The sequence below is a fragment of the Pelophylax lessonae genome (genome assembly GCF_965119305.1).
Source record: "Pelophylax lessonae genome assembly, chromosome: 4".
NCBI lineage: Eukaryota > Metazoa > Chordata > Amphibia > Anura > Ranidae > Pelophylax > Pelophylax lessonae.
Genome location: NC_138771.1, coordinates 668,374,571 through 668,391,939, shown reverse-complemented (window position 1 = coordinate 668,391,939; position 17,369 = coordinate 668,374,571). Strand labels below are relative to the sequence as shown.

General features: G+C 42.5%; 1 protein-coding gene across 1 annotated transcript in view; it reads right to left on the bottom strand.

The window, feature by feature from the left end:
• Window positions 1-14,681, bottom strand: part of LOC309554235 (phospholipid scramblase 1-like) — a 54,975-nt gene extending 40,294 nt beyond the window's left edge. Inside the window, exons 1-2 of the mRNA XM_082255872.1 lie at window positions 14,530-14,681; window positions 10,697-10,724 (exon numbers count right to left, since the gene is read on the bottom strand). Coding sequence (XP_082111998.1) covers window positions 10,697-10,724; window positions 14,530-14,676 — 175 coding nt within the window. The 5' untranslated portion in view covers window positions 14,677-14,681. The remainder of the gene's footprint in view (window positions 1-10,696; window positions 10,725-14,529) is intronic.
• Between the last annotated feature and the right edge of the window lie 2,688 nt (window positions 14,682-17,369).

Sequence of the window (17,369 nt, the reverse complement as noted above, 5' to 3'; positions counted from 1 at the left end):
AATATATATATATATAATGTTTGGGGGCTCTGAGTAATTTTTTTTTTTTTTAATTCGTAAAACAGTTTTTTTCCCCCCAAAAAAAACACATTTGAAAAATTTCTGCGCAAATACCGTGTGACATAAAAAGTTGCAATGACCGCCATTTTATTCCCTAGGTTCTCCGCTAAAATATATATATATATATATATATATATATATATATATATATATATATATAATGTTTGGGGGTTCTGAGTAATTTATTTATTTTTTAATTCGTAAAACAGTTTTTTTTCCCCCAAAAAAAAAACACATTTGAAAATTTCTGCGCAAATACCGTGTGACATAAAAAGTTGCAATGACCGCCATTTTATTCCCTAGGTTCTCTGCTAAAAAATATATATATATATAATGTTTGGGGGTTCTGAGTAATTTTTTTTTAATTCGTAAAACTGTTTTTTTTTCCCCCCAAAAAAAACACATTTGAAAAATTTCTGCGCAAATACGGTGTGACATAAATAGTTGCAATGACCGCCATTTTATTCCCTAGGTTCTCTGCTAAAAAAAATATATATATATATAATGTTTGGGGGTTCTGAGTAATTTTTTTTTAATTCGTAAAACTGTTTTTTTCCCCCCAAAAAAAAACACATTTGAAAAATTTCTGCGCAAATACGGTGTGACATAAATAGTTGCAATGACCGCCATTTTATTCCCTAGGTTCTCTGCTAAAAAAAATATATATATATTTTTCCCCAAAAAAAAAAACACATTTGAAAATTTCTGCGCAAATACCGTGTGACATAAAAAGTTGCAATGACCGCCATTTTATTCCCTAGGTTCTCTGCTAAAATATATATATATATATAATGTTTGGGGGTTCTGAGTAATTTTTTTTTAATTCGTAAAACTGTTTTTTTTCCCCCCAAAAAAAACACATTTGAAAAATTTCTGCGCAAATACGGTGTGACATAAATAGTTGCAATGACCGCCATTTTATTCCCTAGGTTCTCCGCTAAAATATATATATATATATAATGTTTGGGGGTTCTGAGTAATTTATTTATTTTTTAATTCGTAAAACAGTTTTTTTTCCCCCAAAAAAAAAACACATTTGAAAATTTCTGCGCAAATACCGTGTGACATAAAAAGTTGCAATGACCGCCATTTTATTCCCTAGGTTCTCTGCTAAAAAAAATATATATATATAATGTTTGGGGGTTCTGAGTATTTTTTTTTTTATTCGTAAAACTGTTTTTTTTCCCCCAAAAAAAAAAACACATTTGAAAATTTCTGCGCAAATACCGTGTGACATAAAAAGTTGCAATGACCGCCATTTTATTCCCTAGGTTCTCTGCTAAAAAATATATATATATATATATAATGTTTGGGGGTTCTGAGTAATTTTTTTTAATTCGTAAAACTGTTTTTTTCCCCCCCAAAAAAAACACATTTGAAAAATTTCTGCGCAAATACGGTGTGACATAAATAGTTGCAATGACCGCCATTTTATTCCCTAGGTTCTCTGCTAAAATATATATATATATATATATATATATATATATATATATATATATATATATATATATAATGTTTGGGGGTTCTGAGTAATTTATTTATTTTTTAATTCGTAAAACAGTTTTTTTTCCCCCAAAAAAAAAACACATTTGAAAATTTCTGCGCAAATACTGTGTGACATAAAAAGTTGCAATGACCGCCATTTTATTCCCTAGGTTCTCTGCTAAAAAAAATATATATATATATAATGTTTGGGGGTTGTGAGTAATTTTTTTTTAATTCGTAAAACTGTTTTTTTTCCCCCCAAAAAAAAACACATTTGAAAATTTCTGCGCAAATACCGTGTGACATAAAAAGTTGCAATGACCGCCATTTTATTCCCTAGGTTCTCTGCTAAAAAAAATATATATATATAATGTTTGGGGGTTCTGAGTAATTTTTTTTTAATTCGTAAAACTGTTTTTTTTCCCCCCAAAAAAAATTGAAAAATTTCTGCGCAAATACGGTGTGACATAAATAGTTGCAATGACCGCCATTTTATTCCCTAGGTTCTCTGCTAAAAAAAATATATATATATTTTTCCCCAAAAAAAAAAAACACATTTGAAAAATTTCTGCGCAAATACCGTGTGACATAAAAAGTTGCAATGACCGCCATTTTATACCCTAGGTTCTCTGCTACAAAATAAATATATATATATATATATATATATATATATATATATATATAATGTTTGGGGGTTCTGAGTAATTTTCTAGCAAAAAAAAAAATATATATATATTTTTACATGGAGTGCCAGAAATCATCCGGTGTGGAGGTGGTTAAGGAATGGCCGGGCGTGGCCGGGGGATTTGAATAGGATTTTGTATAAACAAAGAAAAAAAAAAAGAAAGAAAAGAAAAAAAGAAAGAAAAGAACGCACCTTATTGTAAACACATGACCAAACCAAAGAGGACAAATTATGGGCGCAGTTTGAATAAATACACAGCCAGGAAGGATGTAAAAGGAATAAAATGACAACATAAAGCTGTGACCGAACTCCTGGAAGACCAAATCACTCGTCCTCCAGAAAATCCCCCCCCCCCTTAATGACTAATGACCAGATAATTTTATATGCGATCCGGCACTGCATTTCTTTAACTGACAATCACATGGATCGTGCGACGTTGTACCCAAAAAAAAACCTATGTCCTTTTTTTTCCCACAAATAGAGCTTTCTTTTGGTGGTATTTGATCCCCTCTGCGTGCTTTTTTTTTTTTGTTGTTTTTTGCGCTATAAACAAAAAAAGAGCGATAATTCTGAAAAAAAAAAAAACAATACTTTTTACTTTCTGCTAAATAACATTCCCAATAAAAAAAAATAAATAAATAAAAATCTAACGTTTTCATCAGTTTAGTCCAATTTGTATTCTGCCACATATTTTTGGTAAAAAAAAAAAAAAAAAATTAGCGCAACAGTTATCGCGTCTTCAAACTAGGGGATATTTTTATTTATTTTTTACTAGTAATGGCGGCGATCCGTGACTTATAGCTGAACTGCAATATTGTGGAGGACACTCGCACGATTTACTCCAGGAAGATTTACCCCCTTCATGACCAGGCCATTTTTTTTTTGGTACGGCACTGCATTTTTTTAAATGACAATTGCGCGGTCTTGGGACGCTGTACCCAAAAAAAGTTGATGTTCTTCTTTTTCCAAAAGTAGTGCTTTCTTTTGGTGGTATTTGATCACTTGTGCGTGTTTTTTTTTTTTTTTTTTTGCGCTATAAATAAAAAAAAAAAAGACCAACAATTTTGAAAAAAAAAAATATATATTTTGTAAAATAAAAATGTAAAAATTTTTAAAAAATCCAATTTCTTTATCAGTTTAGGCCAATTTGTATTCTACTACAGACAGTATCTCACAGAAGTAAGTACACCCCTCACATTTTTGTAAATATTTTATTCTATCTTTTCATGTGACAACACTGAAGAAATGACACTTTGCTACAATGTAAAGTAGTGAGTGTACAGCTTGTATAACAGTGTAAATTTGCTGTCCCCTCAAAATAACTCAACACACAGCCATTAATGTCTAAACCACTGGCAACAAAAGTGAGTACACCCCCTAAGTGATAATGTCCAAATTGGGCCCAAAGTGTCAATATTTTGTATGGCCACCATTATTTTCCAGCACTGCCTTAACCCTCTTGGGCATGGAGTTCACCAGAGCTTCACAGGTTGCCACTGGAGTCCTCTTCCACTCCTCCATGATGACATCACGGAGCTGGTGGATGTTAGAGACCTTGAGCTCCTCCACCTTCCGTCTGATGTTCAATAGGGTTTAGGTCTGGAGACATGCTTGGCCAGTCCATCACCTTTACCCTCAGCTTCATTAGCAAGGCAGTGGTCATCTTGGAGGTGTGTTTGGGGTCGTTATCATGTTGGAATACTGCCCTGCGGCCCAGTCTCCGAAGGGAGGGAATCATGCTCTGCAAATAAATGTGAGGGGTGTACTTACTTTTGTGAGATACTGTATATTTTTGACTTTCTAAAACACATCCAATAAAAAAAAAATGTAAAAAATATTTTTTTTTTTATAAATTTAGGCCAATTTGTATTCTGCTACATATTTTTGGTATAAAAAAAAAAAAAAATCCCAATAAGTGTATATTGATTGGTTTGCAGAAAAGTTATTGCGTCTACAAATTAGGGAATATTTTTATCTTTTGGTAGTAATGGCGGGGATCAGCGACTTATAGTGGAACTGCGATATTAAGGAGGACACTCGCACGATTTCAAACCAGCATTTCAGTGCAAGTTGGGGGGGGGGGGGGGGCAATGTGGGAGACATTGGTGCGCAGGGCCAGGACAAGGGGTAGGCAGGAGGAGCGACTGCCCTGGGTGCAATGGTTTATTGCAGGGACGGGGGTGCCCTGGCCCAAACTCTAAGGGAAAGGGGGGGGGGGGCGGCGCAGTTGGGCATCTTTGCCCTGGGTGCTGGATGACCTTGTCCCGGCACTGTTTGTGCGGGTTCTTGCACAGATGTCTATTGAAATTGCCCCCGAAGTTGGCAAAATTAGTGCAGGAACTACTTTTGGGAATCGGTGTAGTGCTGCAAAGTCACACAGATTGGGGCGGTGACATTGCTGGCAATAGGGCGGCGATTTGACATGTCAAATCACCCGATGTGAAAAGGGGCTAATACAGTGTCCAGTGCTAAAAATATGCACTGTCACTGTACTAATGACACTGGCTGGGAAGGGATTAACATCTAGGGGGATCAGAGGGTTAACTGTGTGCCTAGCCAGTGTTTATGTGTACTGTGGGGGAGGTGCTTTTACTAGGGGAAGGCATGAATTATAGTCCCTGCTTTGCAGGAACACAGGATCCATGCCTTCCCTACTGACAGTACGACGATCTGCCTCATTTACATATGCAGATCACATTTCTGTGTCTCTGCCTGACGATCGGCAGGTGTCGGCGGACATTGAGTAAACGGAAGAGATGGAGTTGCTCTGTAGTCCTGTGCTAGGGTGGTAACGCTGCTCCCCCATAGATGCAGTACAGTGAGTGAGCTTAGTTACATAAGGACTGGCACCCTTACAAAAGACCCGTCAGTCTCAGTTTTGAAGATTTAGTTGGGCTTCTGCTGTAATGAGAAGAGCAGGGATTGTTTAGTTTGGTCTGTTCGGGGATTCACATGCAGGGAGTTTGATTACTTCCCTCTGCCACTAGAGGAAGCTTCTGGAGCTTAGGGAGGGAGAATTCAAATCTCCTGTCTAAATATTTGGTAAGGGCTAGCCAAGCCCTCGGGAGGTGTGCCCAGATGGTGGCTGGGTTACTGGTAAATAGTCTGGAGCTCTGAGAGGATAGTATCCCCCCCCATGGGAATGGATCGCCATGCCGAGAGGAGGGTGAACTATGTATCCCTGGATCCCCCCCTTTCTGGATCAGAGACAGGACTACCTTTGCTGGAGGCTTTACCTCTGGACTGGGTGCTGCCAGGAACGTGTGAGTAGATCTCTTTATTTGCGCTAAGGCTGATTCATGGTCCCCAGGAGTAAACCATATTCTACTCAAGTCTGCCTTGATGCTTATTCTGATTCATAGTTCCCAGGAGTAAACCGTATTCTACTCCGGTCTGCATACATGCTTATTCTGCTTCATGGTCCTCAGCCGAAAACCGTATTCTACACAAGTCTGCATACATGCTTATTCTGCTTCATGGTCCTTAGCCATGAACTGTATTCTACTCAAGTCTGCCTTCATGCTTATTCTGTGTCATGGTCCTCAGCTGTGAACCGTATTCTACGTAAAGTCCGCCTTCATGCTTTTTCTGCTTCATGGTCCTCAGCTGTGAATCTTATTCTACTCAAGTCTGCCTTCATGCTTTTTCTGCTTTATGGTCCTTAGCTGTGAACCATATTCTACTCAAGTCTGCCTTCATGCTTATTTTGCTTCATGGTCCTCAGCGTGAACTGTATTCTACTCAAGTCTGCCTTCATGCTTATTCTGCTTTATGGTCCTCAGCCGTGAACCACAATCTACTCAAGACCGCCTTCACGCTTATTCTGCTTCATGGTCCCAAGCCATGAACTTTATTCTACGCAAGTCCACCTTCATGCTTATTCTGCTTCATGGTCCTGAACTGTAAACTGTATTCTACTCCGGTCTGCCTTCATGCTTATTCTGCTTCATGGTCCCAAGCCATGAACTTTATTCTACGCAAGTCCACCTTCATGCTTATTCTGCTTTATGGTCCCTAGCCATGAACTGTATTTTACGCAAGTCCACCTTCATGCTTATTCTACTTCATGGTCCCAAGCCATGAACCGTATTCTACTCAAGTCAGCCTTCATGCTTATTTTGCTTCATGGTCCTCAGCCGTGAACCGTATTCTACTCAAGTCTGCCTTCATGCTTATTCTGATTCATGGTTCCCAGGAGTAAATCGTATTCTACTCCGGTCTGCATACATGCTTATTCTGCTTCATGGTTCCTTTAGCTGTGAACCGTATTCTACTCAGGTCTGCCTTCATGCTTTTTCTGATTCATGGCCCTCAGCTGTGAACTGTATTCTACACAAAGTCTGCCTTCATGCTTACTCTGCTTCTCGGTCCTCAGCCATGAACCGTATTCTACTTAAGTCTGCCTTCATGCTTATTTTGCTTCATGGTCCTCAGCCGTGAACCGTATTCTACTCAAGTCTGCTTTCATGCTTATTCTGCTTCATGCTCCTCAGCCATGAACTGTATTCTACGCAAGTCCACCTTCATGCTTATTCTGCTTTATGGTCCCTAGCCATGAACTGTATTCTACTGAAGTCCACTTTCATGCTTATTCTGCTTCATGGTCCTCAGCTGTGAACTGTATTATACTAAACTCCACCTTTATGCTTATTATGCTTCATGGTCCTCAGCCGTGAACTGTATTCTACTCAAGACCACCTTCATGCTTATTCTGCTTCATGGTCCTCAGCTGTGAACCGTATTCTATTAAACTCCACCTTTATGCTTATTATGCTTCATGGTCCTCATATGTGAACCACATTCTACTCAATTCCGCTATATAGTGTATATACAACCTCAGTATCCAAACCTCATTATTCTGCAAGTCTCCTGGTAAGTCACTGTCCTGGTCAGATATGAGTTCCTATACATTCTCTCTATCCCAGCCCTATTATTCTTCAAGTCTCCTGGAAGGTCTCAGTCCTGGTGGAATATATCTCACACAACCTCATCTCCAGGCTCTATGTCTCCTAGATGCCCACCCTGTCTCCTTCTTTTTACTGTAATGCCCATATTCCGTGCCAGGACAAGGTCCTCTAGCACCCAGGGCAAAGAAGCCAAACGCCCCCCAGTGTATGAGAAAAATTATCTCCCTCTTCTCCAAAAAAATTCAAGCACTAATCTCCACAAAAATCCCCTCAGCATAAATTCCCTTTGCAAGCCAAAATTCTCCCCCAAAATTATTTTCCCCCTGTTCAAGCACAAATCCCCCCTCCCAGCTCAAATCCTCTCCTTCCCCAACTCCCCCCTCCTAGCACAATTCCTCAACCCCTAACATTTCCCCTCTGAGCATAAATCCTCTCCCCCCTCCAAATCTACCTCTATCAGCACAAATCCCCCCGCCTTCTCCTTCTCCTACCACTAATCCTTCTCCACCAAATTCCCCTCCTAGCACAAATCTCTTCAATCATCCCTACTAACACTAGCTACCCCCCCCCCCCCCCAGCCAAATCCCTCTTCCTAACAGAAAACATTCTAGCACAACCCCCCAAAATCTCTACCGCACTCAGGGCAGCCATTCCTTCTGCCCACCCCTTGTCCTGGCCCTGCCCATATTTAATTCCTACCTACCTTGCTCCCAAGCAGAGTGATCATTGTTTATTATGGCCAGTAACATCATCAGTCACTGGCCAAAAACTCTCTACGATCGAGCCACCTAGAGGATGGTTCTGTCACTCTCTCTACAATAACTGATTGTGTACTTAGGGTGTTCTGCAGAAATACATTTCTCAAGACCTCTTAGGCCACACATGGCATGTGTGGGTAGGCTATGGGCAGACATGTTGGGTTGGTGGGTGGTGCCCAGAGTCGTGACCTCCAAGCTTTCTATGGTTCCACTGTGACTGGATGCTGCGCTAAGAAGGAAGGCATGGAAGACAAGCGGTGGGTGGAACCGTGACTGGAAGGCAAAAGATCACTTAACTTTAATAAGTCCTTCTACTTATTGGGGAAGCTCTGACTGATTACAACATAGATAATAGGGCTAAACCTACAGGGGGGGTGTTTATACGACTAGTCACTCTGCTGCAGTGGTGTATTTTGGTTTTGTGCTGCCCTAGGCAAAACTAAAATTGGGCGCCCCCCCCTCCTATGGAAATTTGCTCCACACCTCTTTTTAAACGGATGTGACTCCCTCCAAAATTAAAGCACTACAAGTCCCAGCATGAACCCCTAAAATCTCATGAAAGGGGGTGGGGGAGAGAGAGGGGGTGGGTGAGGGAGGGAGGGAGAGAGGGGGGGTTGAGAGAGAGAGGGAAGATGAGAGAGAGAGGGAGAGAGAGAGGGGGGGGATGAGACAGAGCGAGATAGAGAGAGAAAGAGGGGGATGAGAAATAAGGGGGATGAGAGAGAGGGGGATGAGAGGGGGGATGAGAGAGAGCATGAGAAAGAGAGGGGGATGAGAGAGAGCGTGAGGGAGAGAGGGGAGATGAGAGAGAGAGAGAGAGAGAGGGGATGAGAGAGAGAGAGGGGGGATGAGAGAGAGAGAGCGGATGAGAGAGAGGGGGGGGATGAGAGAGAGAGAAAGAGAGACAGAGACAGAGAAAGAGAGACAGAGAGAGAGAGAGAAAGAGAGACAGAGAGAGAGAGAGGGGTGAGAGAGACGGGGGGGTGAGAGAGAAAGGGGGATGAGAGAGAGAGCGAGAGAGGGAGGGGGATGAGAGAGAGAGAGAGAGAGGAGATGAGAGAGAGAGAGAGAGAGCGGATGAGAGAGAGAGAGTGGATGAGAGAGAGAGAGAGGGGGATGAGAGAGAGAGAAAGAGAGACAGAGAGACAGAAAGAGAGACAGAGACAGAGAAAGAGACAGAGAGAGAGAGAGAGAGAGAAAGAGAGACAGAGAGAGAGAGAGAGAGGGGTTAGAGAGACGGGGGGTGAGAGAGAAAGGGGGATGAGAGAGAGAGCGAGAGAGGGAGGGGGATGAGAGAGAGAGAGAGAGGGGGGGATGAGAGAGAGAGAGGAGGATGAGAGAGAGAGATGAGACAGAGACAGAGAGAGAGGGTGAGAGAAACGGGGGTGAGAGAGACAGGGGGGGGTGAGAGAGAGAGAGAAGGGGGTGAGAGAGAGAGAGAAGGGGGTGAGAGAGAGAGAGAGAGAAGGGGGTGAGAGAAATGGGGGTGAGAGAGAGAGAAGGGGGTGAGAGAGAGAGAGAGAGAAGGGGGTGAGAGAAATGGGGGTGAGAGAGAGAGAAGGGGTGAGAGAAAGAGGGGAGTGAGAGAGGCGGCTCTAGAAACCAGTGGCCAATAGAGTCTCAGGTGGAGGAGGGGCGGCATTTTTGCGGCCCCCCTTGCAAAGTGCAGCCCTTGTTGGCCTAGGCCTAAATACAGCACTGCCCTGCTACAGAAAAAGCAAGTGCAAGTCTCCAGTCCCCTGGTTGGGAAATGCGCGGCTGAGAGTGTCTGAAGACAGACTTTCTATAAGGTGAAGAAGATAAGAAGAAGATTTTTAAAAGCAGATCTTTACTACACATACTCTCCTGATAAAAAAAACAATTTTTGCCTGAAGATAATCTCCACAATGGTCCTCATGGAAAGAGGAGGAAGTTGGTTTTCAGAAAAGTAGGAAAGTTTGGAAAAATTTAACGGCCGTTCTACATTATTATCTTTGCTTTTTGTCCATTATACAGTAAAACCTTGGTTTGAGAGTAACTTGGTTTGAGAGCGCTTTGCAAGACAAGCAAATTTTTTAAATAAATTTTGACTTGATATACAAGCGATGTCTTGATATACAAGTAGTGTCATGTATAAAAATGAAGAGAGGAGCCTCTTAAGTGTAGCAATATGGTTACATTTAAGGTTCAATATTTAGCAACTCACATGGTTGATGATTAAAAGAGGCAGATCTAAGTATGCCGGCATCCGGGGTATCTTCATCATCCCTTCCCCGCTGCACTCCACGAGTGATTCAAAGCCTCACTTTCAGATCACTCTACTGCAGGCTATTCTTCCCGGTCACGATTGCAGACTGACAGTGGTGAGAGCCAGTGGTTCAGAAGATGGTCTATGTGGACAGCTTTACCCCGGATGCCTGCATACTTAGATGTGCCTATTTTAATCATTAACCACGTGAGTTGCTAAATGTTGAACCTTCATTAAATGTAACCATATTGCTACACTTAGAGGCTTCTCTCATCTCTTTTATATTCTGTAGCTCTGCTAGATTTTGCTTCTAATCCCCTTGGGAAGGCTGCATATTGTGGATGGACATTTTATGGTTACACAACCTATCACATTGCTATAATCTTTGTATATAGACTATAAACTGAAGGATTTGTGGAACGAATCATCTGAGTTTCCATTATTTCTTATGGGGAAATTCGCTTTGATATAAGAGTGCTTTGGATTACAAGCATGTTTCCAGAACAAATTATGCTCGCAATCCAAGGTTTTACTGTAATTGCTCATGGAAAATAGAAATTGGTGGGATTCTTACATTTCTCTTGCATGGAGATCTGGTTCATCTGAAAAGACAAGAGAAGAGTTACCATTCCATTCTTCTAGAGGACAACCAATGACAGGACACAGGAACGGAGCATGATGAAAGGAAGAAAGTACTGAGAGAACGTAGAGATTACATTGGATGGAAAGATAGTAACTGGGGAATGATAAATAGAAGATGTGTGAATAGAACATACTGGAGAAAACAGATCAAGCCCTGGATGACGTGGAAGTGTCTCCTGGAAGATGGTGACAAGACTGGAGGATGAGGGAAGGTATTTTATACAAGAATGCTGTCATACACATCATGACATTCCACACAAAGAAAAGTTTATTCCAGGCAGACTAGCATCACCTAGGATTGGAGTCTGTAGTCTGGGTGTAGAATGTTCCTCTCGCTAGTTGGTTCCATCCCAGGTGGTCTCATCAAGGTGTGCAGGAACACCCATGGCAGCTCTTTATCAAGCCTTTCTTTCTAGACAGAGGTGGGCCTATTTATACTAGAAATACTAGACAACAAAGGAGGGGCAACTGAGGAACAAAGAGAGACAACTGTGCAATGAAAAGACAGAAGTGAGGAACAGAAGGGGAAAACTGAAGAACAAAGAAGGACAACTAAGGAACAAAGAGGGACAGCTAAGGAACAAAGAGGGACAGCTAAGGAACAAAGAGGGACAGCTAAGGAACAAAGAGGGACAGCTAAGGAACAAAGAGGGACAGCTAAGGAACAAAGAGGGACAGCTAAGGAACAAAGAGGGACAACTAACAAAGAGAGACAACAGAAGAACAAAGAGGGACAGCTAAGTGACAAAGATGAACAACTAAGGAACTAAAAGGGACAACTAAGGAATGAAGAAGGACAACTGAGGTACAAAGAGGGACAACTAAGGAACAAAAAGAGACAACTAAGGAACAGAGAAGGACAACTGAGGAACAAAGAAGGACAGCTAAAGAACAAAGAGGGACAACTAAGGAACAAAGAAGGACAGCTAAGTGACAAAGATGGGCAACGAAGGAACAAAGAGGGACAACTGAGATACAAACAGGGACAACTAAGGAACAAAGAAGGACAACTGAGGAACAAAGAGGGACAACTGAGGAACAAAGAGAGACAACTAAAGAACAAAGAGGAACAACTGAGGAACAAAGAGAGACAACTAAAGAACAAAGAGAGACAACTAAAGAACAAAGAGAGACAACTAAAGAACAAAGAGGGACAACTAAAGAACAAAGAGGGACAACTGAGGAACAAAGAAGGACAACTGAGGAACAAAGAGGGACAGCCGAGGAATAAAGAGGGACAAAAAGGAACAAAGAGGGATAATTAAGGAACAAAGAAAGTCAACTGAGGGACAAGTAAGGAACAAGTTATGACAACTGAGGAACAAAGAAGGGCAGCTAAGGAACAAATAAGGACCAAAGAGGGAAAACTGAGGAGAAAAAAGGAAAAACTGGAAAACAAAGAGCGACAACTGAGGAACATAGAAGGGAAACAGAGAAACAAAGATGAAAACCTGAGGAACAAAAAAGAGGAACGAAGTACAACCGAGGGAAAACTTAACAAAGAGGGACAACTGAGGAACAAAAAGGGAAAATGGAAGAACAAAGAAGCAAAACTAAAGAATAAAGAGGTACTACTGAAGAACAAAGACGGACAACTGAGGAACATGGAGAAACAACTGAGAAATAAAGAGGGACAACTGAGGAACAAATAGGGACAGAGGAGTGATGAGTTTGGTTCCAAAGATGGGTACTTGGGAGCTATGCACCAAAGGCCGGCACCAGCATAAGGCCACTTAGGTGACCACCATAGGGAGCCAGGATAAGGGGGGGGGGGTGGCGGCAAAACGCACCTTCCCCTGTGTAGACCAGAATCCTTACCCTGCCCGTGTCTCTCCAGCCTGTCCCCTTCTTCTGTATTAATTCAGTGCTGGGCATACTGAAAGGTACTGATCTGCTCGCTCCTTGTTCTCTTCCTCGGCAGCACATAGGAATGAACAGCTACCACTCCCACCAACATCAGCTAACTCCAAGATAAGGCCATATATATAGTATAATATATATATTGTAAACTTTATTGGATTACAAAAGTTTATATCTCAAGGAGCATATGATAATATAAATGACACATTTACACAAGATTAAAGACAAGGGTGAGTTTGTCATATATGGGATTTGAGTGGCAGCGCCTAAGTGTCTTTTGCATCACTGAAATTCAACCCCCTCCATCCACCGGTCTGGAAATAAAATAAGAGAATTGTGAATCTCAGGCTGAAATGATCGGGGTCATAGTGATTCAGAAAATGAAGAACAGAAGTGAGTTTTCTCCTTTATTAATGTGCGCTGATGAGGCGGCACTGATGGGCCCTGATAGGCACTGACAGGCTGCACTGATGGGCACTGATAAGGCGGCACTGGTGGGCACTGATAGGTGGCACTGATTGGTGGCATTGATGGGTGGCACTTAAGGGCACTGGTAGGCGGCACTGAAGGGCAGTAATTGGTGGCACTGATATGTGGCACTCATGGGCACTGATGGGCACTAATAGGTGGCACTGATGGGTACTGATAGGGGGCACTGATGGGTGGCACTGGTGGACAATGATAGGCACTGGTAAGTGAAACTGATAGGCAGCAATGATGATAGGACACTGATTAGCACTGATAGGTGGCACTAGTGGGCATTGATAGGTGGCACTGGTAGGCAATGATAGGCACTGGTAAGTGACACTGATAGGCAGCACTGATGATAGGGCACTGATTGACACTGATAGGTGGCACTAGTGGGCATTGATAGGTGGCACTGGTGGGCACTGATAGGTGGCACTGATGGGTGGCACTAGTGGACAATGATAGGCACTGGTAAGTGAAACTGATAGGCAGCACTGATGATAGGGCACTGATTAGCACTGATAGGTGGCACTAGGTGGCACTAGTGGGCATTGATAGGTGGCACTGCTGGGCAATGATAGGCACTAGTAAGTGACACTGATAGGCAGCACTGATGATAGGGCACTGATTGACACTGATAGGTGGCACTTGTGGGCATTGATAGGTGGCACTGGTGGGCACTGATAGGTGGCACTGATGGGTGGCACTAGTGGACAATGATAGGCACTGGTAAGTGAAACTGATAGGCAGCACTGATGATAGGGCACTGATTAGCACTGATAGGTGGCACTAGGTGGCACTAGTGGGCATTGATAGGTGGCACTGCTGGGCAATGATAGGCACTGGTAAGTGACACTGATAGGCAGCACTGATGATAGGGCACTGATTGACACTGATAGATGACACTAGTGGGCATTGATAGGTGGCACTGGTGGGCAATGACTGATAGGTGGCACTGGTAGGTGGCACTGACCGGCACTAGTAGGTGGCCCAGGTGGGCAATAGTAGGTGGCACAGTTGCTCTTCCTCTTCGGGACCGATGTCCGATCGGCTTTTTTTTTTTTCTCAGTGTGGGGAGAAAAAAAAAGTTGATCGCCAGCTGCTGTATACATCACATGATCAGCTGTCATTGGCTGACAGCTGATCACATGGTAGGGGCCAGGGCCGGCCCCTTACTCTGATCTGTGATCAGCCAAGTCTCATGGACTTGCTGATCACAGAGCAAGCCGCGCACGCTCCGCAGGAAGCACGAAGGCAGCTCATGCATGGGAGGACGTACATGGACCCCCCTTCCAGCAATTAAGGTCCACACTGTAGCCATCTTTCGGCTATAGCGCGCGCGGGGGGGGGGAGGGGAGTTAGAGAATGAGCAGGTAGCATGGAAGGAGCAGACACCGAATAATGGATGATCATACACATTACAAGGAATGATCTCACCTGTAACAGCCTTTGGAGCCCTGGAGGGACCCCTTTTACCAGTGCACTTTCTCCGGTGTATGAGGACATCGGGTAACTCTCGGGAGGGGCGGTGGTTGTGATGGCTGCATAATTAGGGGGAGGGTCTTGATATCCTTGTTTCTGCATTGTAATCGTTTCTGAGGAAAAAAAGAAAAAACATTATAGTGACATTGTAACCATAAATGATGAAAAAACCAAGCAGACTATCTCCCTCACAGCCCACAGAAGTGGTGGAAAAAGGGACTGACCAATACACATGTCTTTGGACACCGGAGATTTGGCAATGTCTATGACCCTTACCACCCAGAGACTGGGCAACACACAAATGTTAAAGCAGGAAGAACTGGCCAACATTGATAATGGAGGCTCATTGACTGGGCACTTTGTTATTAACCAGCTTAATGCGGTCAATTACCGCATTAAATAATTAAAATAGAATAATTACCGCTAAATCAAACAAATACAGAATTCAGTATTTAAAGCAAAATTCCAAATGAATTGAACACTTGCACAATTGTTAGCGCATGCGCTATTTAACTGCATTTTATTTGCCATTATTTAACTCTTAGACCCCGTTCACACTGGGGCGACGCTACTTGCCGGGGCGACCTCACAGGTCGCGGTGCGCAGCTCGCACCGTGACCTCGGAGCGGCCGGCACGGACTTCATATCATTGAAGTCAATGCAGGTCGCTCCAGGTCGCCCCAAAGAAGCTCCGGACCCTTTTTCTAAGTCGGAGCGACTTGTGTCGCTCCTATTAAAACGGGTCCACAGCTTCTCTATGGCAGGCGACCTACAGCGACCTGTCAGGCGACCAGGTCACCTGACAGGTCACCCCAGTGTGAACGGGGTCTTAGAGAATTTACCCCATTGTTTATAAACATTGATCAGACGGGAGATAGAGGGATACAAAGTAACATTGTTTATAAACATTGATCAGACGGGAGATAGAGAGATACAAAGTAACATTGTTTATAAACATTGATCAGACGGGAGATAGAGAGATACAAAGTAACATTGTTTATAAACATTGATCAGACGGGAGATAGAGAGATACAAAGTAACATTGTTTATAAACATTGATCAGACTGGAGAGAGAGAGATACAAAGTAACATTGTTTAAAAAACATTGATCAGACGAGAGATAGAGAGATACAAAGTAACATTGTTTATAAACATTGATCAGGCAGGAGATAGAGAGATACAAAGTAACATTGTTTATAAACATTGATCAGACAGAAGATAGAGAGATACAAAGTAACATTGTTTATAAACATTGATCAGATAGGAGATAGAGAGATACAAAGTAACATTGTTTATAAACATTGATCAGACGGGAGATGGAGAGATACAAAGTAACATTGTTTATAAACAATGATCAGATAGGAGATAGAGAGATACAAAGTAACATTGTTTATAAACATTGATCAGACGGGAGATGGAGAGATACAAAGTAACATTGTTTATAAACATTGAGATAAGAACAGTTGAATTGCAGCCTAGAGATGGGTACACACTAATATTTTTTTTCTGTTCAACCTGTCAGCTCTGGTTGGAGACACTGTACTAACCATGCGAGGTTAGTACAGTGATCTCCCCCCACTGATCTGTTGTGTTCTGACAGGGGGACGCCCCCCTCCCCAGAACCCTCTGATCAGTGTTCTCTGCCATTGACTGAGAGCACTGATCGGGAGTTGATCCGCTGCTGGTTTTCTTCGGACAGACCGTCATACACACGGGCAGAGCGTCGGACGTTTTTTTTTTTTTTGAACCAGCAAATGTCTCCGGACATTCTGCCCCTTCGTACGGGGCTTAACATTAAAGTCTAGTCCACATTGGCCGAATGTTGGATGACATCAGCTGGTTCAATAAAAATAAAGGAGTAGAGAGGGTTGAGTTTACACTCATTTCCCCTGTTCGATAACAGACAATCTAAATGGGGGTCGCAAAAATTAATTATAAACCAGAAATAACTTGATGTAAACAGTAATCATTCAGTCCTCAAGTATGTCAGAGGTGTCTCGGGGGGGGGGGGGGGGGCGGGGTATGGGTTTGCAAGGTGAGGGCAGCCACCGGGAAGACAAGCAACGTCCGGAGGCCTTTGCAGGGATAGTTCTACAACTATGTTTTTCTTTTGGTGAGTCAGTGGACCTTGTTCATCATGGTTGACAGAGATCTGCATCAACAATTGACTCATATTGTGAGATTTTTTTTTTTTTTTAAAGGACTTCTTACTCTTACTTATTCACACAATGGTAGGGGGTAATATCTGAGACCCCCCCCTCCTATATTAACCACTTAAGGACCCCGCCTATTTCTGACACTAGTTTACAAACTAAAATCAGGTTTTTTTTGCTAGAAAACTACTTAGAAACCCCAAACATTATACATTTTTTTTTAGCAGAGACCCTAGAGAATAAAATGGAGATCATTGCAATATTTTTTTATCACACCATATTTGCGCAGCGGTCTCCCAAACGCAATTTTTTTGGAAATAATTCACTTTTTTTAATCAAAAAATAAGAAAACCATAAAGTTAGCCCAATGTGAAAGATGATGTTACGCTGAGTAAATAGATATCCAACATGCTTTAAAATTGCGCACACTCATGGAATGGCGACAAACATTGGTACTTAAAAATTCCCATAGGTAATACTTTAAAAAATTCTACAGGTTACCAGCTTAGAGTTACAGAGGAGGTCTGGGGACAGAATTATTGCTCTCTCTCTAACGATTGCGGTGATACCTCACATGTGGGGTTGGAACATCATTTACATATGTGGGCGGGGCTTGGGAAATGCATTTGCTTCTGCACGCGA